This window comes from Phalaenopsis equestris, unplaced genomic scaffold (genome assembly GCF_001263595.1).
Source record: "Phalaenopsis equestris unplaced genomic scaffold, ASM126359v1 Scaffold000552, whole genome shotgun sequence".
NCBI classification, from domain to species: Eukaryota; Viridiplantae; Streptophyta; class Magnoliopsida; order Asparagales; family Orchidaceae; genus Phalaenopsis; species Phalaenopsis equestris.
The window spans coordinates 838,686-861,590 of NW_018164992.1; the positions used below are offsets into that span (position 1 = coordinate 838,686).

Below are 22,905 nucleotides of genomic sequence, written 5' to 3' on the forward strand. Positions count from 1 at the left end.
GACAAAACAAATGTGTGTGTGTGTGTGTGGTTGGTTGATATCATCAATCATGGTGACATAAGATCTATCAATGTTTTTTTCAGTTCTCCCATCTAAGTCCAGCGAAAATTAAGTAAAAATTCCAGCAGCTTAATTTTAATTTTAGATAGAATCATTTCCAGCGAAAAGTCAATCATGAATATTTTTATTCCCCACGCTATTATTTTTTTTTTTTACTTTTTTCGATTGAATGAAAAGAATCTGCAGAGTAGGCTGTTATGTTTAAAATAATTAAGACAAAAAGTAAGCCAAAAGGCCATAGCAAATGTGCAAGAGCCTCCATAAGTACACTCTAAGGAAAAGATAAATAAATAAAAAATTAAACAAACATGAAACATGCAACCTTGATCAACAAAAAGTAACAGTTATGTAAAAAAAGGTATATTCACTCCATCCCAACGCATATTCTCCTCGTAGAATTGAGAAATATGTTAATGAAATATGTTCCTCATGCAGTACAGATAATCATGAACCAAACTCAAATATATAGATAGTCCAAGACATACCACAATCATCATTATCATCAATGTCCCAATAAGAAGGTGAAGTGGAAGGCGTTCCATTCTCCAGCTGCTCGCTGGAACGCCATTCTGCACGAGAATCAACAGATTGGTATCGCTGCCCAGAAGATACGCCCTCCGTTTGTGATGAAATACAACCCGCTCCATAATCCTCGGTGGAACTCGCATCCATTACTCAAACCAAATTTACTCAGACTAAACTAATTATTCTCCCTTTCTTTGCCTGCAAACATCAAAATAACCATTGAGCCTCATGCACTCGTCAACTCAAATAAAAATTAAGGAAAGCCTAAATATATCAAATAATAAAATAAGCAATCTACAACCAAACTGTGCGCAATTAAATCTCGGAAATCCCAATATCATAAACACCAATTATAGTTTCAAGCCAGTGATCAACTAAATAGAACAACAAGGCCACAATCCAAACCCCTGACAGTAGACCCATCCAACTTAAGAATCTCACTTCAGCTCTACACAAGTGTTCAGTAGAGCGGAAAGCCAAAATCAACCATAGATAGAACAAATTTAGGCAAATCAATATCCCAAAGTCTAACAAAAAATCCCATGCTTCAAAACACGACAATCGGTGTCAATAAAACCAATAGTATCAAATCGAAGATGACTTTTGGCTCTGATCCAAATCGAGCACCTGTGTGTGCGACTCCGCAGCGCCGAGCACCAGTTGATGACTGAAAAAAAAAGAGTAAGAAAACCTTCCCCAACTTCCTTCAAGAGTAAAAGTGATGTATCGGGAAGAGATGGGGAGAGGAGAAAGATGAAGCAAGGAGCAGATTTTGGATCGACGCCTCGAGGTTCAGAAGAAACGGAGAATTTGGGGCAAGTCCAGAGCTTCACTTTATATACATATCTGAATTTTGTAACCCCTTGCAATTAATCCTTTAATGTATCATAAATCTCTTTCTTTAAGTTATTTCTAAATACTTCTGATTTTCCAAAAAGAATTCCCAATCACTCTACTAAAATTATGGTAAAATTGTTATTTTTTAATTGTTCAGTCCTTTTTTTTTGGCTTATCTTTTGCTTTACTAATTAATTTTTAATATCCAATTAGAAAAACATTAATGCCAGCTAATTTTATCTCTTTTAAAATAATAAGGTTGGAAATTATTTTTAGCGTGCATAATTTTTTTTTATTTTAATTATTTTCTTAGATTATTTGATTATTTTAAATATTTTATAATGGAAAGTTGAGCCATTATATAATTCTTTCTTCAAGGAAAATTCTATTTTATATGCCTTATAATATTCATGTCCAAACATTATGTGCATAATATTTTTATTTGGGCAAATGTGCACAAATTTCAATTCAAACAACTATATGTAAATGTTATTTTATAACTATTGTTTTATTAAAGTATAGGAATATAGTCAAAGTGATTATGGGATGGTTCATATACTTTATATACATTTAAGCATTTAAGCATTATAATTGAGGTCATTTTGATACGAAAATCAAATAGATGCCTTCAAACAATATTCTTAAAACTTATTTGGATATTATTATATATCAACTCCGCTTAGCTTGAACTTTATTTATATACCATTTTAGCTTCATTTGAAACTTATTAGATGAATGTTCCCCGCGTTCAAGCATTATTCAAACTTTATTTATTAACAAACTTTGAATAAGATTACAAGCATAATAATACACAGTTTGAACACGTAATAATCATTTTTTTTTGTTTATCATTTTAACACTCTTTTTAATATAAAAGAAGAATGAATGTTATTGTGTTGCAAGTAAAATGAAGGAAAATAATGCAATTTAGTTGGTAGGGCTTTTAGATGAAAATAAATCCATAAATAAATACTTCTAAGAAGTATTAGCCTTGAAGGATCTACCATTTCATACATAAATAATTGCAAATATGTGTAAAAACCATTCTACCTTGAAGCTTGAGATGATGTATTATTTTAATTAACCACAATTATGGCATCAATTTCTCCAACAAAAATAGTTGCAAGATAAATCTTGCATTTTTTTCAATAAAACTATATAATTTTAATAAAATATTTTCCTTTATGAAACAATTTTGCAAAAAATATCTCAATTGTATGTTGTGGCCACCAAGAAAATATTCCTATAAACATAGAGAGTAACACAAATAAGGATGCTGCCTTGTAATTAAGTATGTGCAATGCCTCATAGTGATGTATTGGATATTGATTTGAAAGCTAATGATAGTGATCTTGTGAATGTATAAGATAAAAATAAAATGATGATGACTCCATCTATGCATTGTCGTAAAATCAACTATTTTAGATTAAAAATCACAGTGTAATAAAGCTATATTAGTATTTGAAAGTAACAACAGTTCAATGATTGTTGATTTAATCATCTTATATTTGAATATTTCTTATATGCAAAACAAAGTTGGGCATCTTTTTTTATAGCAAATATGCCCTTAGGAACAATCTACATATATATGATACGAATAAATTTTTTTCTTAATATGATCAAATCGAGGAAAAAATTTGTGTTTCGATGACAATCTTAAAAAGGTTATTCATGTAGAAGCTTATGAATTTGACCCTAATTTGAAATCAAATATTATAATATCATATATAAAACTCTTGTGTAAAGGGGTATAACATGTTTTCAAAATTGTCATTATATTTAATGCTAAAAAAAATAAAAATATATAAAATGCGGCAGTAGTTAACCTCCAATCAGACACTTCACAAAATTAAATCAACGTTTGTTTTAACGGTCGTTTGTATTTAAAGCATTAAATGTGTATTTTTAAAATATATGATGTGGAGAAACTATATTAATGGTAACAACTCAACATACGAGAATAATTAGATTTACTAAGCATTTTTTTATAATTGTTGACTCATAAACTAATAAATTTTGAATATTCTTTATGATTAGATTTTCTAAGTCGGTGTATAGCTCTAATAGAAAATTTAGTGCTTATTTATAATAGAAATAATCATTAATATAATGAGTGTTTTATCCATAACATTTTCAAAGACCTCTCGCAAGACTTATATTCGCAATATTGCAATGATTGTCATAATTTTTTTTAAAAAATTTAAAGATTTTCATGAAAAATATAGATGGTTATCAATTTTTTATAGACGAGTGAAGTTCACTAATACTTTGACAAAAAATAGATGAAGAACCCAACAATTCACGCTTACCTGGAGAAGAAGTTGTTTTAATAATGTGAGATTGTTTCTTAAGGGCTTATACAGCTTCATGGCAAATAACATTTCTGAAAGCATTAAAAAAAATTCAAAATTGCACATTTTATCATGTTAATGCGTTGTTAAATTTATTAAAGACACAACATATAGTTGGTTCATACAATTATTGTGAATTAATGTCAGGACCCAACTTGATATAACTTGTATATTGAAATAAATTATTCCAACATATAAAAAGTACTAAAAATTTGCCCAATACCAAATAGAAATTTTTTTTTATATATTCTAAGCTACATTGCACTTGAGTCAATAATTCATCAGTAGTAACATACAAAAATAAGAGTCATTGTTAGTTTTTCATATGCATATATGAAATTTATTTATGTTGAATCATTTTATGATGTAAGATTTTGTATCTTTAATATAGAACTTATTTGAGAGGAACACGGAAGAAGGGAAAGCGAAGCGAAAGTCCACTCTTCAATCATTGGTCTTGGTATTTGACAAGAGATTGGACAATAGAGGAGATAGTGAGAGTTGATCCCTTTATAAATTGGTGGGGTTTTTGAATTTATATCTCTCTATTGGCCCCAATCCTCACCCCCCCCCCCCCCCCATGGAGAGGAAAAGGGAATAACAAAAACTAGACCGTATAGTATGAGATCCAACTACAATCTCTTAACGAGAAGTTGGAGATGTGGATGTCATGCATCTTTTGAAAAGACATGAATGCATGTTTTCTCTTGAGCATTTTTCTTTACTCCAGTAGTTCACTAATCTAAATGAGTAGTTACATAGAGCTTGGAAGGTAGCTTCTAAGAAGTGACCTCGGTGGATTACTATGGTAAGTGAGCTTGACATGATATGGTGAATGAATATCTTTAAAAGGGGTCGAGTTTTCCTTACCCATGAAATATGCTTATGTGTGCTTTGGTCATGGGAGCCGCATGTGAGTATATATTTAGCTCTTTGACTCTTTTGAAACAATAGAATGAAAAACAAGAAGATGATATGTGTTTATTGGAAATTTTTATACTAGCTGCACCTATAGCTTGGTCAGAAGAAGGTAACTGCAAAATCAATTTCATTCAAGATGGACTTCCCTTCACTCAGGGGCATTTCGGCTGCTTGTAAGGAGCTTGATCACTCACATTCACTATGGAGATTTCACTGTACATTGTCTCGGGGTACTTAGGCTACGTACACCTGCAAGGAGTAGTCAATTAAAATTTTGAGTGAGTACGATAAGCTTTTCACCCGAGGTACTTGGCTCTTCAGCTGGGAGGAGTTGTTTGAGTCTTTTGATTTCACTTATCAATACCTTTTGGTCCTCTTACATGCCCAAGCTTGGAGAGACTAGTCGCTTTGAGAGGATGAGTTATTTTTTGATGAGAGCATGCCTTTTTAAGGATGCGAGTCAAATAATGGGTTAGGAAAAGTATATTTGAAGAATTTATATTCTAGTGGGATTGATTTATACTTAAGATTTATTTTTCAAAGAACAAGTATCACATCAGGTGAAATTGAATCCACAAGCGATCAACAAGCTCTTTTCTGCAAACCATGGTCTATATGAGAATCCTAGCTCCTACTTGGGAAGACATAAATTAGTTCCTAAAGCTTGTTGGGGATCCTTAACATGGACAAATATAAAGAATATGAGACTTCGACTAACGTCTGGCTTCCTCCATATTGTCATTTTTTTTGCCATAAAGACTTCAAAGAAGGGGATTGTAATTAAACTGAATTGTCATAATTCACTTAGATGGTTATACATGTCTGCAAGTTATGTTTCATTGTCTTTGTTTTCACTTGCTAGCAATGTAGTGTTCATAGATAATTTTTAATAGAATGCACTGTGTGTGTATGTGTGCATGTCTATATATATGCATAACAATTCATATGTGTTTTTTTAATTTTCTCTTAAAATGTTCAATAAATTGACAGATCTTATCTCTTGTACATGCATACATGTCCTATAAAAAATTTAGGCATTATCTTGAACAGGTTGCACCTCTTGCTAGACATATTAAGTGAATTTCATTGCCACTTTATTGAGGCATCCATTTAGGCTTGCCTCAAGGACGACTTGAGCTCTGCTCTCGTGTTCTTGGAGCGAAGGAGGGAGTCAGTCAACCCGAGCTAGACTTTTGGCTAGGGGCGAGACTAGCCTCTTTTTTGAAGGGGGGCAAACTATCCCTTTAAACCCAACGTGAGAAGGGATATGGTAATGAAGGACAAAATAATATTTTAGAAAGAGCAAAGCTGATATTTCAAAAGAGACAAAAAGCCAAATTACCCTCTCATATAAGTAAAAATTTCAATGTAACATGCTCTTAGCTCACAAGAGGGTAGTCGCTGCTTAAACATTGAAGATGTATAAGAAATTTGATAAATAAGAAAATCTAGATAAACAATAAATAGTAGTGAGTGTGGAAGTATGTATATCTAAATTAATAATAGGAATTGGAGTCACCAATCTGACTTCTCGGTTGTATTATGTTGAATAAATACATAAGTCGCATCCTAGTAATGGTTTTCATGATCCATTTTTTTTATAAAAATAAGATAATGAGAGTTATGCTCTAAAAATGATATCTCTTCGATTAATTGAAAGGTTCTCTTGGTTGTAGAGTATGTAAATATTCTCTCGTAGAGGATCTGTAAAAAAGATAAGTATCACCGGTTACTTAAAAGTAATAAATGAGCATAAATGCACCATAATTACAATGGAATAAAATTGTTGTCATTATTGGATTCCTACATTGATCACCTTTTCTATGGTTACATGCTCATTTGGCTTGGAAAATAATCATTGATGACATTTCTACGACGCTTGGCCAAGAGGCTTTAGAGCTTTCAAAAAATGATAGAAAATTGCAGATGTGAGAGTTTAAGTGACATGGGAGGTGACGATAGTGGGGGAAGAGAATTGAATTATTCACTGATTTATCCATCCTCCATCTAAACTTTTTGTTTGCTAGTATATGAGTGAGAGAGCTTCTCATTCACTAGATTCGAATGTGGCATAGTTTGTATTCGATCAACGAGAAGTTTTCATCTTAGAAGTTGAGAGAACTTGGTGACAATAGAATTGCTAAAGTTAATTCATATAAGCCATTACGAGAGAAAATCTCTTTCAATATTCAATGGTTTTGTCGATGACAAGGGGGGCCAGGAAGTTTCATTTCCCCGTATTAGCTCTTCATGTCTTGACCACTTGTTGTTCTACATAAACATCAAGATGGCCAAGTGGTTTGTGTTCGTCATTGAAACCATTGCCCCTTTCAACCTCAAGCATTCACAAAAAAAAAAAAAAAACTGGCCTAATGCAACAAATTAAAAGCAAAGTAGAAGCATGTTGAAGGAACAATGGTTCCATTTCTCAAAAAAGGTCAGAAGGCAAGATTCTTCAATTTAAAGGAAAAGTAAAAATAAGTTGCACATCTATAATTTTTTTCTTTATGGTTCGCAACTTGAAATCTAAATTATGTTCATAATTGTATTCTTTTTTACCTTAAAATAAAAGGTTTTATTTTTTAACATATGTTTTTCTTCCTCTGAAAGTGTCACTTCTAATTTTTTATCTCGAGTTAAGGGTTGTTGTGAACTCTATACCCCGGCTCAAAATGAATTCCTCGAGTCTTATGCATGACAGTCTCAGGGGTTCATATTTTTAGATAATGTTCACCTTGCCCCTGTGTATAATTTCTGAGACATGAGTATGTAACAATGTTAAGTTTCAAATGCATAGCATTTCAAGCTGAGCTTTTTTAAAAAATTGCTTGTGAAATTGATATGCTAAAAGTCATCACCTCATTAGACAAAGTGTATTGCCTTAGGCTAAGATTGTCCTTACTGATGGGATTTTTTGTTATTTTGTTTGGGAGCCTTCAACCTTCCTAAAGAAGTAGCCTATGTCATTAAGGCTAGATAAGTTAATCCTCTTAGTTGTAATGATTTATGATAATTTTTTTCTAATTAGTGACATTTAATAGTTAACTATATGAACTTTTAAGTTAAGAGGAGCAAAATGAAAATATGTGTGTTGATCTTATTTCTGTATGAGACATGTCCTATCATTCCTCTCTCAAGAGCTTCGAATATAGCCTTAGAGTTTTCCTTGTAGTTGTCTTGGATGACTAGTGGAAGAACAAACACCAAAATATAACTTAAAATGAAACGTATCTTTACTCCTCATTGTTTCAAGTGATTTGTTGACCTCATTTTGAGGTCTTCTCTTTCCTCTCACCAAAGCCTAGGATTTAACCTTATGATTTCTTATTTGACTCTCCTAGAGGACTAGTACTAGGACCCGCAATATTTAGAAATTGGAGTTATTTCTTGACTCGTAGTATTATATGTGTGGTTTTAAATCCTCAACATTTAGTTGAGTTGATTGTAACCAATATATAAAAACTCAGGTTGAGTTTCTTGATCCACCAAAAAATTACCTATTTTAATCTACATTTAATGTTTATTTTATGCACATTTTTTATGATATTGCACTTTAAATAAATATATTTTACATATTTTTGGTTTCAGGTAAAGAAATAGATTTTTGAATAAAATGGATCAAAAATGGTGCAATTTAGAGTCAAAACGAGCAAGGAATAAAATTTTGAACTGACACATTTTGATATGTCTTTCCGGCATAATATCCCTTACATTTATCACATATTTTTGAATGAAATTACACTTTAAAGAAATATAGTTTTCATGATTATCTTGTCGGTATAACAATTTGGAGTGAAACGGAGTTAAAAGGGAGTAAAATGGGGTGTAACGGTGGAGCTGTCTGCAGGGTGGCGTCACACCTATGGGCCAAAAATCGTCCAAGGACAGTATGGACGGCTTTTGGTGGTTATAGGCTGTTCTGAAAGGTTTTAAATGGCTATGCACGCCCCAATGAGTCATGCAATTAATCTAGACATCTAAGAATGAAGATATTTGTCTTTTGAAGTGAAGATGTGTGTCTCTATAGTGAAGAGATGCGTCTCTTGGGAAAAATGAGGTTTTAGTGTCTCTTTAAAAAGATAGGTGACCGGCTTTTTGTAAATCGACAAATACAAGAATTTGATGGCGCTACTAGAAAATTTAATTTCCAGCAACAACGTCCAAAGTCTTGATCGCGACTTTATAGATGGGTCTAAATTGATTAAGATGTATAAATATAATATTCAATAATGTTAAAGTCAAATTTGTCAACGCAAGTATACATATCACTCAATTAATATAGGGCTCTAATGAAGTCCTAGATATCAATCTCACATGGAGTAGTTTAGGATTACGGACTAAGACCTTAGAAAAGCAAGACTTTAATCACAACAATGACGTTCAATTTGTTTATCTGTCACTACTTGACAATTGAAATAAATAGATAATTTTAATAACTAATAAATAATTAATGATATAAGATAGGGTTTAATTGTGATATTCAATATATAAGAATCATCATTCTCCTTGTCAAGAAATTATAGTGAATGAATAAAATGAATTAGTTCAATTTATATTGTGTCAAATAGGAGCATACCTATTCCTTACCCTTTAGTCCAGACATAAAGAACATTGACTGATCCTATGCTTGTTTACTGAATCTACGGCTAACCGAACTGGGGATTTTAGTTTGTCACTCTAAAATCTTCAATTCTACGCCCGAGAATAATAATTTTTAATTTATTTGCTCCCAACTTCCAAGGGCTTTGATCTCCCGGAATCTTGGATGTAATCTTCAATTTAGTTGTAAAACTCAACATATTTTAACAAATCAATTGGCCAGATTGAAAGTAAATTAAGATTGAGGTGAAAAGTTCATCACAATTTCTTAAACATTTTCATGGCTTTACCAATTCAAATCACCATTTCACAAATCTCGAGACAAGGAGAAAGATAGAGAAAACTACTCAGAACTCATGAGAAAAACACAACAAAATTCGGAATTCATAAATAAAATTAAAGTCACACAAACTACAACAAGAAAATAACTTATCTCTAAATTCTTCCCAAGAACACTCCTCAAAGTTCCTCTGAATAAGTTCCTCTGAATACACACTCCTCAAAGTTCCTCTGAATCTCTTCCTTTCTTTACAACACACAGAATTCCTCTTCGAAGTAGCAAGGAGGAAGAAATCTCTCAATTTCCCTCCTTTGAAGAAATCCTTTGAAGAAATCCTCACAATTGTTACACACTAATGGAACCTCTCTAACCTCCAGAGCCTCCAGACTCTCTAGGCTCCCCGGGCTCTCCAGGCTCCCCAGGCTCTCCACGCTCTCCTAATTTTCAGTCAAAATGTTCTTTTAAAGTTGTGGATGATCTTTCCCAAGAGTTACCTAAGCATCCCTTCAAAATTTGGCCTTATCCAAAGCTTAAGTAGACATAACCGTCGATCTTGTCGTTCGTCGGCGGCCTCGAAGGCGCCGTCGGCGAGCTTCTGAAGATTTTGTCCTGTAGTCTCGGGAAAAAACTCACCGTCAGCAGGGTCGAGGGCGCCGTCGGTGGCCTAGTTCAATTCTCCACATTCCATTTTGGTTTTTTTCGCTCCAAATTTATTTTTTTTTGTATATTTTTGCTCCAATGACCCTGATTCATCATTCCTGCAACAAAACATCAAAAATACATTTCTTTAAAGTGCAATATCATTAAAAACAGTATAAAATAGATATGAAAATCTCAATATATTCTCCTTTATTCAATAGGCCGCCTCTCATGAGGAGGATTAAGAGAGTATTAGGAGGAGTTTTAGAAGGATTTTAGATATAATTTGGTGTGAGTTACTGGAGATGCAAATTTTCATCATGTATGTATAGATTGGTGAGGGATTTTGAGAGAAATGTGTAAAGGAATTGTATGAGTGGAGCATGAATCGGTAAGAGACTTTGTTGGAGATAATTTCATCTTTCTTTCTGAAGAAAAAAGTTAATTATTGTATTTTTCATTATCTTGTAATTATTTTAAACACTTTATAGTGAATTTTCTTTGATTTAATGACATTTTATGTTTTGTTTTCTCCATGCTTCATGAGTAGTTTTCTTTTCTCTTTTCTTTTGATTTGAAGTAATGACATGTGTAGGAAAATTAATTTTCTTATAAAAAGATTTCAATCTCGTGTGATGAATAATATCTCATTTACTTCATTGACATAATTTAAGTGGCAATAGGTTATATTAAAATTTATTGTAATTGAAGTTAAGACTCGCGAAAGCGGTGATCTTATAACTTGAGTGCACTCACATTGTCTGGTTGGCTATTATGAAGTAGTTTGGTGGGCAATGTATGACGTTTTCTATTTTGTTTTCTCCATGCTTCATGAGTAGTTTTCTTTACTCTTTTCTTTTGATTTGAAGTAATGACATGTGTATGTAAATTCATTTTCTTATAAAATGATTTCAATCTCGTATGATGAGTAATATCTCATTTACTTCATTGACATACTTAAGTGGCAATAAGTTATATTAAAATTTACTGTAATTGAAACTAAGACTCTCGAGAGCGGTGATCTTATAACTTGAGTGCACTCACATTGTGCGGTTGGCTATTATGAAGTAGTTTGGTGGGCAATGTAGCATTTAAGGAAATATAATTTAAAGATCTCTTTCTATTTGGAGTTTCTAGGTGATAGATAATTAATCAAAACTAATGGAATACTAAGTGTATCTATAGACCTGGATGAGTGGTAGGTTGTTAGCACAAAATTATGTAAAATCCTTTTACTACATATGTCATTATTTTTATTTACTTTTCATTTGTTATGATTTCGAATGATGTTTTGGAATGCATGTTATAATTTATTATTAATGTGATAGTATTCACTTGAACTTCATTTACATTTCAATTTTGGTCTGTTGTAATGTTAAAATCCGTTGTAATTGCATTAAGACCCGAGAGGGCGATGTAATTCTTAACTGAGTAGAGTCACATTCAATTTGCAAAGAGCCATGAAGATCACCCGAGGGGGAGTGCAAATAGACGGGGAGATAAGATTTGATGAGCTTATAATTGATGTTTATATGGTGACAGGCTAGATTCTTTTATCAATTTTATCTAAAGTTATAACTAAGAGTCACTGGTAGGTCCTATAGAGAGGGCGTAGTGGGTGATCTAGAGGTGAGAGACTAGAACCTATCCAACACTACTATACATGTCCATATCAACTTTAGATTAGTCATTATTCTTTATGCTCAGAATAGTTAAAGAATAAGTATGCTCATATTTATCACTACTACATTAAATTCTGTGAATTTGATTCCTTCACATTTTTTATGTCATCGCACTTGAGAGTGGTAGTTTTCACATCTCACAATTCATCAAACCAATTTGTCTAAGAATATTTGTTATCATTTCATTTAATATTTGTACTTAAGAGTAGTTGTTAGATAAAACATCATCTTAATCGACCTTCCAAACTAAGATCTGTTAGTAGTATACTAGGATTTCGTCTAATGGTTTTCTTACATCGCTTCTTTGTGGGATTGATATTGGGGTTTTTAAAGAAAACACTATATTAATTGAAATGATACATATACTTGCTTAGTACCCATAGTGTATAAAATATAAATCAAATTTTACATCCATTTTGCACACTAGCTGCTTAATTAAATTAGGTCATGTTTTTCGGCCAGAAAACATTTAAAAACTATGTAATTGCGGGTCAGGTCATTTCTCCAGAGATTGAGAGTGTTCTAGGAAAACCCTTTAGACTCAGGAGCTTTCGTTTCGTGACACACCATAAGTCACATAAGATATATATACACCCACATGCACAATACACATAAACACCATAATTAACTTACAATTCACAAATCTGAACCAATACCAAATTTAAACAAAATGAAAGCCTTCGTGACGCAAATTTGAGGCTCTTCGACACAAGTTGAAAAACTCGCTGTTGTGAACATTCTACTAGACCTTGATCATCTTTTAGTTGAGGGTCGGAAAACATTTCGCTTCTCAAACTACTATGGTTAAACCAATGAATATTACTTATCACGTGTCAATTGCCTTTTGAATTTATCAGTTGATTTGAAAATAATTAAATTTAATATATATATATATATATATATATATGATTTTGAGAAATTTTTTTTTATTTTAGAAAACAAAACCAGATAGATCTCATTTATTTAGTAGTTTAAATAATTGAGCATGACACTACGAGTAATACACTTATCACGAGAAATAAACACATTATTTGATGGTAAACTCAATTTTATTAACTAAAAGAATTCATGACATCCATTTGGTTCGTGAAAATATTTTTTGTATGACTGACAATTGTCCTATCTAATATAAAGATTATATATAGTTTATTTTACTCAGGTTCCTAATTTCCTATAGAGGTTAATTACATCTTAAATGGTTGCAGTCACTTAAAAATACTCTTGATTAAGATCAGGGGTTTCGTCTTCAAGATTTTAAAATTGAGTTTTCATGATTGTTTATAGTAAATTTAAGTAAGAATGGCTCAAATAGGAATAATTATTTTGGAGGTCAAATGAGCGAAATGTATGGGATGTCACATATTTTGAGAATAAATCTCAGTGACTTCCCAAACTTTCATGTTATTTGATTTTACATTGTGGCAATGAAATTATTTGATATTTACTCCTGTCGATTATTTAAAATTTAGGGCTTACACTTGCACATTATTTGATCATGCAAATAGCCTATAAAGATAGGAGATTTTACATCGTATCGAATGAACTACCTCAGAATACTAAAGAAAGTTAGGACTTATATTGCACCACGTGATCGTGCAAAAACTTAAAGATATAATGAGGATTTATGCCGCGCTAAACAAATTATACACCTAAAATATATAGTCTTTAAGTACACATTTTTACACCTATTTTAAAGATACTTCACTTTAATAAAAGATATTTGTGTATTTTTCTTTTAGCTATAATCAAATAAATAAAAAATGGTGAAATGAGTGAAAAATGGTCAAATTTGGAGCAAAAATGAATATTGTGTGAAAATGAACTGAAGCACCTAAGCACCCAGGACTGGCGCTTATGCTTCAATTAAACATAGAGAGTAGCGCCTAAGCACCGGGTAGCCCGCACTTAAGCGTCAGGTGCCCCGCGCTTAAGCGCCAGAAGTTGTTATTTGATGGTTCATTTAAGCAACCATTGGTGAAAACGTGAGAAATAATTAATGGACATGAAAAATCATTCAATTGGCTTTTGAAAGGAGACAACTTATAGAATATTCATTGAATGGAGACACATTTTGAAAAGATACGAAGGCACCTTTTAGAAAATTATAAAAGAAAACTTGGATTGAAGACGAAAGAGACTAATCCAGAGCCAACCACCACACGTCACCGCTGGCGCCTACTTTTCTTTTTATTTTAAATTTTAGTTTGTATTGTAAGTGAAGAAAGAGATTCAAAGGAACTTCAAGACTTTGGTGGAGACAATTTTTAGATAAGTTTTTATCTTTGCAACTACAATTGATTTTAATTTAGAGTTCTTATTTGTGTGCATGATTTCTGCTTTCAAACTCAAGTGTGATTGTGTTTTCTCCATGAATTCAGAGTACTTTTCTTTATCTTTTTCTTTAAAATGATAAGTGATTAAATATTGATCTTTAATGTTGGAAGAAGTTCTGATGATTTTAAACCTTGTACTTCATTTACTTTTTGGTTTGGTCAATTAAGATGTTAATATCTGTTGTGAGAACATGTAAGATCTGATATGGTATTGTCTTAGTCAATAAATGGTAAGAATCACATTTGATTTCATGGATAAGAACGTAATTCATGGGGTTGAGTGTAAATAAATAGGAAAATAAACTTTGAAGGGTGTAGAATTAGAAGATTTTAGAGTGACAAACTAAAGCCCATAATTTGATTTATAGTTTTAGGTTTCGATGCTAGATGTTATCCCCCGGGTGGAGAGAGAAGAGAAACTCTATAGTGAGAGATAATATCTTCCTTACTTAACTCGTCTTCAAGACTATTTAAACAATATATCAGCCAATGTGTTTTATAGCATCTCTAGCAAGAGTAGAGAATATTATTTCTCCTATTTGACACAACACAATTAGAATATTTCCATAACATAATTCTTATACTTGTTACTGATTCATGATAAGAAAAAAATACTTTATTTATATTGCATTCATCTTACAAATCATGACATGAATCAATTTGATCATTGTGTAAGTGCTAGGGCGTCCTCTGAAAGCAACGTGTTGTATAGCTTAAATATAGTGAAAAGTGTGCAAGGGCTGCTACACCGGTGCCCGGGTGTAGTGTTAAATAAGCAAAGGTTCCCACATTACGTGCAAATGCGGGTAAAAAAGTTAGTCTATGAAACTAATGAAACTAATATTAGGACAGGATCTTAAAATATAGGTACTCTAAATGGTAAATTGATGCAATTAGTTAACATTATGATTCATAGGAAAATTAATATCTTATGTATTTGAGAAACTAAGTGGGTTGGAGAAAAGGCTGAGGAGATTGATAATTTAGGCTTTAAACTTTGGTATTATGGTAAGAGTCGCACTAGAAATGGTGTAGGTGTAATTATAGATAAGAGTTTGAAAGATAATGTTGTAAAAATTAATAGAGTTGGTGATAGAATTATAGCCCTTAAGATTATCATTGATACTAAGATTTTTAATATTATAAGTGTTTATGCTCCTCAAGTAGGTTTAGATACAGAGTCTAAAGATAAATTTTGGAATGACTTAGAAGACTTAATACAAATGATACCTCTTGAAGAAAGAATTTTTATTGGAGGAGATTTAAATGGACATGTCGGTAGAGTGGTAGAAGATTTCAGAAATTTATTTTGCTTTGGCGTATGATTTCGTTATTACTAATACATTATTCAAGAAAGGAGATGAACATCTTATTACTTATAAGAGTGGATCTAATAAAACACATTTTGATTATTTTCTTATGATAAGAAGAGATCGTCGCGATTATAAAGATTGTAATGTCATTCCAAGTGAAAATTTAAGTACCCAACATCGTTTATTAGTTTTAGATTTTAAGATTAAGAGTTGTAAAATAAAAAATACTAGGACTCATCATTGCAGAATTAGATGGAGAAACTTAAAAGATACAAATAAAATTATTTTTATGAGTAAAATTCAAGATTTCAAAATTTGGGATATTCATGAAGAAGCAAATGTTATGTGGGATAAAGTAACAAACACTATTAAACAAGTAGTAAAAAATGTGATTGGAGAATCAAAAGAAATGCTTTTATAAATAAAAATAGTTGGTGGTGGAATAATAATGTGCAAGAAAAGATAAAATATAAAAAGTTATGTTATAAAAATTGGTTTAAATGTAAAAGCTTAGAGGATTGGGAAAAATATCAAACAGACCCGCATGAAGTATAAAAGAACAATATGTGACGCTAAAAATTCTGTTTTTAATAATCTTTATAATAAATTAGATACTAAGGAGGGTGAAAAATATATGTATAAACTAGCCAAACAAAGATAAAAGAAAAGTAAAGATTTAACTCAAGTAAAGTGTATTAAAGATGAAAATCAAAAAGTACTTTTCTTAGAAGAATATATTCAACATAAGTGGGTGAGTTACTTTGATAAATTTTTTAATGAAGTTTCAAAAAATATGATCGACCTTAGTGATCTTAATATCATGAATAATAATAAAACGTTTCATTTTTACCATCACATTAGTAAAAATGAAGTTGACGAGGCTTTAAAGAACCAAGGGTGGAAAGTCTGTATGACCTGATGATATCCCAATTGAAGTGTGGAAATATTTGGGAGATTTGGGAGTTTCTTGGCTTACTAAACTCTTTAATATTATTTTAAAAACTAAAAAAATGCCTGAGGAGTGGAGGAAGAGTATTTTGGTCCCCATTTTTAAGAATAAAGGGGATGCACAAGAGTGTGCAAATTATAGAGGAATTAAGTTGATGTGTCATACTTTAAAATTATGGGAGAGGGTAATTGAACATAGGTTAAGACGCATCACAAAAATTTCTCAAAATCAATTTGGATTTATGTCGGGCAGGTCTACTATGGAAGCTATACATATATTGAGAGGTTTGATGGAGAAGTTCAGAGATAATAAGGAGAATCTACATTTGATTTTTATTGATTTAGAAAATCTTAGGATAAGGTTCCAAGATATATCCTTTGGAGAGTTCTTGAGAAGAAAGGTGTTGATATGACTTATTCAAGTCACTAAAGATATGTGTACTATAGTTGTTACTTGTGTTCAAGCTGAAGGAGGATTGACCAAATATTTCTGTTGGATTACATCAGTGATCGGCTTTAAGCCCATATCTTTTTGCTTTAGTTATGGATGGTCTTACTGGACATCTACAGGAGGATGTACCTTAGTGTATGCTTTTTGTTGATGATATCCTTCTTGTGGATAAAATGAGAGAAAAAACCCAGGAAAAACTTGAATTATAGAGGTCTACATTGGAGTCAAAAGCCTTCATTTAATTATAACTAAAACTAAATACATGGAATGTAATTTTAGTAGTAATAGCTCTAGTGATAGAAGTGTGACTTTAAGTGATCAAATTATAAAAAGGTGTGAACGATTTAGATATCTTGTGTCGTTGTTCAAAGCGATGGAGATATAGATGGGAATGTTAATAGTAAAATTCAAGTTGGTTAATTGAAGTGGAGGAATGCTTCCGACCTTTTGTGTTATAGAAAAGTACCGCTTAGACATAAAAGAAAATTTTATAAAACGGTGGTGAGACCTACATTGCTATATGGCGCTCAATGTTGGCCTTTAAAAGAGAAACCTAATAATAAGTTAAGTGTTGCCGAGATGAGAATGATTAGGAGGATGAGTGGCTTTACACTTAGAAACAAAAAACAAAATGCGAAAACAAAATGCGAGATGAATATATCTGTGATAGGGTTGGTGTAGCTTCTGTGATGGACAAAATTAGAGAAATTCGTCTTAAATGGTCTGGTCACGTTAAATGTCGACCATATGATGATCCGAATAGGGGAGCAGATGTTTTACGTTTGACTTGTGTTAAGAAAGACAAAGGTAGACCTAGGAAGACTTGAGCCTATTGTATTAAAAATTATCTTAATTCAATGGAACTAAATGAAAATATGACACAATGGAGAAAAAAGATTCATGTAGCGGACCCCATGTTGTGGGATTAAGACTTTGTTGTTGTTGTTGTTGCCTTCATCTTACGAATATCTTGTTAAGTTACTTAGTTGCTTATTTTATTTTCAATTATTAAAAATTACAAAAAGAATCAAACTTTCATCCCTATTGTAGCATCTAAAGTTTGAGTAAAAATATTTTACTAAGTAGAATTTGTTATATAATTTCTTGTGATTATTAGTTGGATATTGTTGTTGTCATCGTGGGTTTGATATTGATCTCGGTGAAATATAGTTGAGTAAAATTTATAAAACTGACTCCGCTTTACAACGGTGTCAAAAGCTTGATGTGGTATTTTATGATTAAGAACGTTAAACACTTAATGTTGGAATTCTACACAAGTATATAGTTATCAAGTAATATAAGACTTTCTATTTAAGTCTCAAATATCGATCCCACGAAGAAGGTTTAAATTTGAAAGAAGGTTTAAATTTTCCCACGAAGAAGGTTTAAATTTGAAATAATAAATTAAATAGTAAATTTACAAAAATACAATGAAATCACTGTCACTAATTTTGAATATTTAAAATACTATCAAAGCTAAATTATTAACTACTACCAGAATAGTGACTACTAAATTATGTTTATGTGATGACGTTTTCTAATATGAAAAAACATCTTTCCCACTATAATAAGTTTTTTGTGAAATGACATGAAATAATTGGTTTAAATTTGTGTTGTGTCAAATAGGAGCAATTGTAATTCTCTACCCTGATTCAGTATTATAGAAAATCATTGGCTAATCTCAGGTTTAGTCCTTAAATCCGTGGCTAGGCTAGGAGGCTACTGACTCAAACTCTAAAGCTCCCACTTCTCTTCCCCTGAAGGCTAACTCTCGCTTTAGTTTTTAAACATTAAGATCCGATTGAGGATTTTTAGTCTGTCACGCTAGAAATCTCTAATTCTACACTCAACAATGTATATTTTCTTATTTATTTGCACTTAATTTCATGAACGAAACACTCCTTCATGAACTTAAATGTGATTCTTATTCTGTTGTAAAACTCATACTCCATTTCCCGGACATATGTTTAACAACATATTTTAACAATTCAATTGACTAGATCGAAAAGTAAATTAAGAACAGAGTTGAAAAACCATCATAATTTATTTAATTTATTTTATATTTTTTATATTTTAACATTGACACATCCAAATTATCTCTTCATTTCACCATATCTCAGAATAGGGAGAAAGATAAATGAAACTAGTCAGACTTCGTGAGAAAATACAACAAAACATAAATTTCATATATAAAATAAAGTTCATACAACAATAACAATCAAACAACACTTATCTAACTAAAATTCTTTGTCAAAGCAAATCTCTTGTAGCCTATTTTAGAAAATGTAGGAAGAAGAAATCTCTCACTTATCCCCCTCTCCAAAAAATTGTAGAGAGTAATTCACACTTAAACTCACCACAAAAACTAAAAGCTATAAAGAAAATAAATGGCTAATAGTGTGGAATGGTACAATGAGGGTGAATAGGTGCAAAAAGAAACCAAGAGCAAGTGGAGGAGTGTGATGAGATGCGAAGGGGGTCATTTCTTATCAATTTCGGCCTTAAATAGAGCATAAGGTCGGTTTTCCAATAGGCGCATCTAAAAACTCTTCAAAAAACGTCCAAATTTGTCGAATATTCTATAAACAGGGTCTGCACCGACACTAGTATCATCGGCGCTAGTGGCCATCTAATTTAATTCAAACTCTCTGTCAAATGGCGCCGTTGAAGCCCAGTCTGGAGCCGTCGGCACGAAACAATTTTTTAAAATCTCTATTTTGATTCTAAATTTCATCATTTTTACTTCTTTTTTTGCTCCAAGTCCTAAAAATCAACAATATACAATAAAATATGAAATGTACATTCATTTAAAGTGCAATATCACAAAAAATGAGTATAAAAAATGAGTATAAAAATGTATATATTTTTTGTGTATCAGATATTTGGGGCTTAATAAAAAGTTTTATATTACTTGATAATGATACATATACTTGCGTAGTATCTCATATTTAAATATTATAATTTTATTCTTATTTGCTTCGAAGTCAAGATTTACCTAGATTTTGCCTGGGATCAAGTTTTTTGCATCGTTGCAAAGTAAAAATTATAAATAAGAAAATTAAGAATATATTGGCATACATCTCGTCAACATATATAAAGAAAACTATGATCAAGTTTTTTGCGCCGTTGCCGGGGAGAATTGCAAAAATTGCAAAATTTTTAAAGAACTTTTAGAAAACAAATTTCCATTTTTATAAAAGTCTTAATTAAACTTTTTAGATTTATTATAGGAATATTGTAGAGTTGCTTTTTATATAAAGTTATTGTTTGTGTGTTTTTATTTTATGAATATCAAACCTTATTATAAAATTTCTAAACCATTACATTTATTCACACGAGCCGCCGAATATAAATTGAGACAAGTTTTGGTAAATTTAAGAGGTATAAATATTCATGTAATTGCGGGTTGGGTCATTAGCATGAATAAAGGATCACCATCCAATGCAGTTGTTGCTATAATTTTGCCAATGAAAATGAAGGGAACCCCACCAAAGATTATGAGGCACGATGAAGTAGATCCAATACCATCAACAATAAAGAGGATGATCAAGAGAACGATGTCTTAGGAGTTAAATGTGTAAATACATAGGGATTGAGTAGTAGGTATGCAAATCCTCTTAGTGTTCTCACATCTTCACCATGATATCAGTTGTGGAGGTGCTTAAATTTATGTGGGAACTTTCAAAGTGTGGCGCTTTATATGGATCATTGAGCAGTGCTATAAGTGGGAGATGATGGGGGTAATAGCGGTGTTGAGAAAGGCACCTAAGTATGTGTGATAGTAGACTAGTGTTGCATCACACTCTTTGAACTCAAAAATATGTATAAAAATGTGTCTTAAAATACTATATATTTTAGGTGTATCAACATCTACATCTACGGTGATTCACAATTGATTATGTAGCAAATTGTCAGACATTACAAGATGCTGAAGTTGAAACTAGAATCTGGAACAATATTTTCATTATGCAATGAAGTTATTGGAACAAATCTCCAACGCAACGTTGTATAGGATTTCAAGAAGGGATAAAACCCATGTCAACGTTTTAGCTAAGCTTGCTAAAGAGTTTGCATGCCCACATGAAGATTTCATCAACATAACAATACAAGGATGTCAAGTTTTGTCACAAATTGTCACATACACCCTGCATAAATTGATGAGTGAAGTGATGATAACAGTAGTTGCCAAAGACACAGAGGATTGGCGCCAAGCACTCGTCAAGTACTTGCAAACTAAAAAACTGTCGGAAGACAAATTAACAACGCACAAGATAAAGAAGAGAGAGTTGACATATGCCCTGGTGGACAATGTCTTGTTCAAAATATCCTTCGAATATATGTGGCTGAGATGCTTGAGCAAGTCGAAAGCACATGAGATCATCAAGGAGGTACATGCAGAATTGTGTGGTGCCCATCAGTCAGACCCAAAAATGAAGATGAAGAACAAAAGATTAGGGTATTACTGGCTAGTAATGATGACCAACTGCATGAACACTGCCAAAAGTTTTCACCAGTGTCAATATACGGAGTGGTCATACATCAACCTCTAGATGCGTTGCATCCGACAATCACATCGCGATGATTTGAGTGTTGGGGGCACAAATATAGTGGGTCCTATAGACCCTCCATCTTCAAAGGGACACCAGTTCATTCTCACAACCATGAATTAATTCTCAAAATGGGCAGAGACAGTGCCATTGAGGGAGGTTAAAGCGCATTATGTTCTTCAATTTTTTAAAATTCAAATTGTATACCATTTTGGTGTTCCACAAAGAACCCTCAATGATAATAGCTCAGCTTTCAAAAGCACGAAGATTAACAAATTTTTCATACGACACGTGATGAACTGGAGTAAGATAGTTTATCCTAAGTACTGATTCCTTTATATATATATATATATATAAATAAAAAAAAACTGTTATTGATCTTGTTCTGCTTGAATTTCGGCACGCTAATATTTTTTCATGTTTTATGTAGGAAAAGTTTAACAAGAGGTTGATCTTCTCTTTAAAAAACGACATAAATCTCTCACTTGACGCGGAGAGAGTGCCACGGGGAGCCATCATTGACTTCAACCTGGACTTCGAGTAGGCCAAAATGAAATATGAGGGGCCCCTGTTGATTGCGGTCATCCAGGAAGAGGTAAATGGTTTGAAGTCTGTGCTCATATTTCAAAGCAATATAGAGGATACATTTGTGAAGAAGAGGAAATTAACAAAGATTAAAAAGGATGTTATACCAAAAGCAACCCAACAAATATAGCTTTGGGTTATGACGGCAGACGATGAACTCATTAGTGCCTCATTGAGGGAGTCTCTAAGTGCTTCCTCAGAAAGAAAAAAGCCCTTGATACACACACAATACAAAAACCTTAATCGCCACATGCACAAAATTCTTGATCTGTTGGAAAGGAGATGGGCAGGAGATTCAGCTTCAGAGCATGTCCGAGTCGCTCAAGAAAAAGAAATGCTTGAGTAGTCAGTTTGGGACGTTCTACCCCAGTTTGCAATAAGACAGTTAGAACTGTATTCCTCCAAGGGTCATGCCCTTTTAGAATACACGTCAGTCGAACCATGTACAAAATGTGCGGAGAAATGTTGCCCTAGTAGTGCAGATGAGTGAGGAGCACCTGGATGTTGAGTCATTTATTCCACAGTTTTTTAAGCCAATGTAACTATGAATTATTTTTGAAAAATGAGTTGGAGAGGTTTTGAAGGATCAAGAAATAAAACTTTAAACATTTTGAGAGTAAGGGATAAATGCCAATTTAGAAGGATTTGAGTTGCACGCTAACATCTTTTTTGAACATCAACAAAGGAAATAGTTGACCGTGTCTTTGATTTGAGAGATAGAGGTTGGGAGGACTGTTCAAAGAAAATAACATATTCAAAGCCCCATAAATAGATGAGGGGCGAAGAAAGGATCACCATCCAATGCAGTTGTTGCTATAATTTTGCCAATGAAAA

General features: G+C 32.3%; 1 protein-coding gene across 1 annotated transcript in view; it reads right to left on the reverse strand.

Moving 5' to 3' along the window:
* The window catches only part of LOC110029227 (MATH domain-containing protein At5g43560-like), a gene marked incomplete at its 3' end in the record, with an annotated part of 51,514 nt that extends 50,097 nt beyond the window's left edge, over nucleotides 1–1,417 (reverse strand). The window contains 2 exon segments of the mRNA XM_020731414.1: nucleotides 546–783; nucleotides 1,213–1,417. Of these exon segments, the coding sequence (XP_020587073.1) occupies nucleotides 546–732 (187 nt within the window).
* Between the last annotated feature and the right edge of the window lie 21,488 nt (nucleotides 1,418–22,905).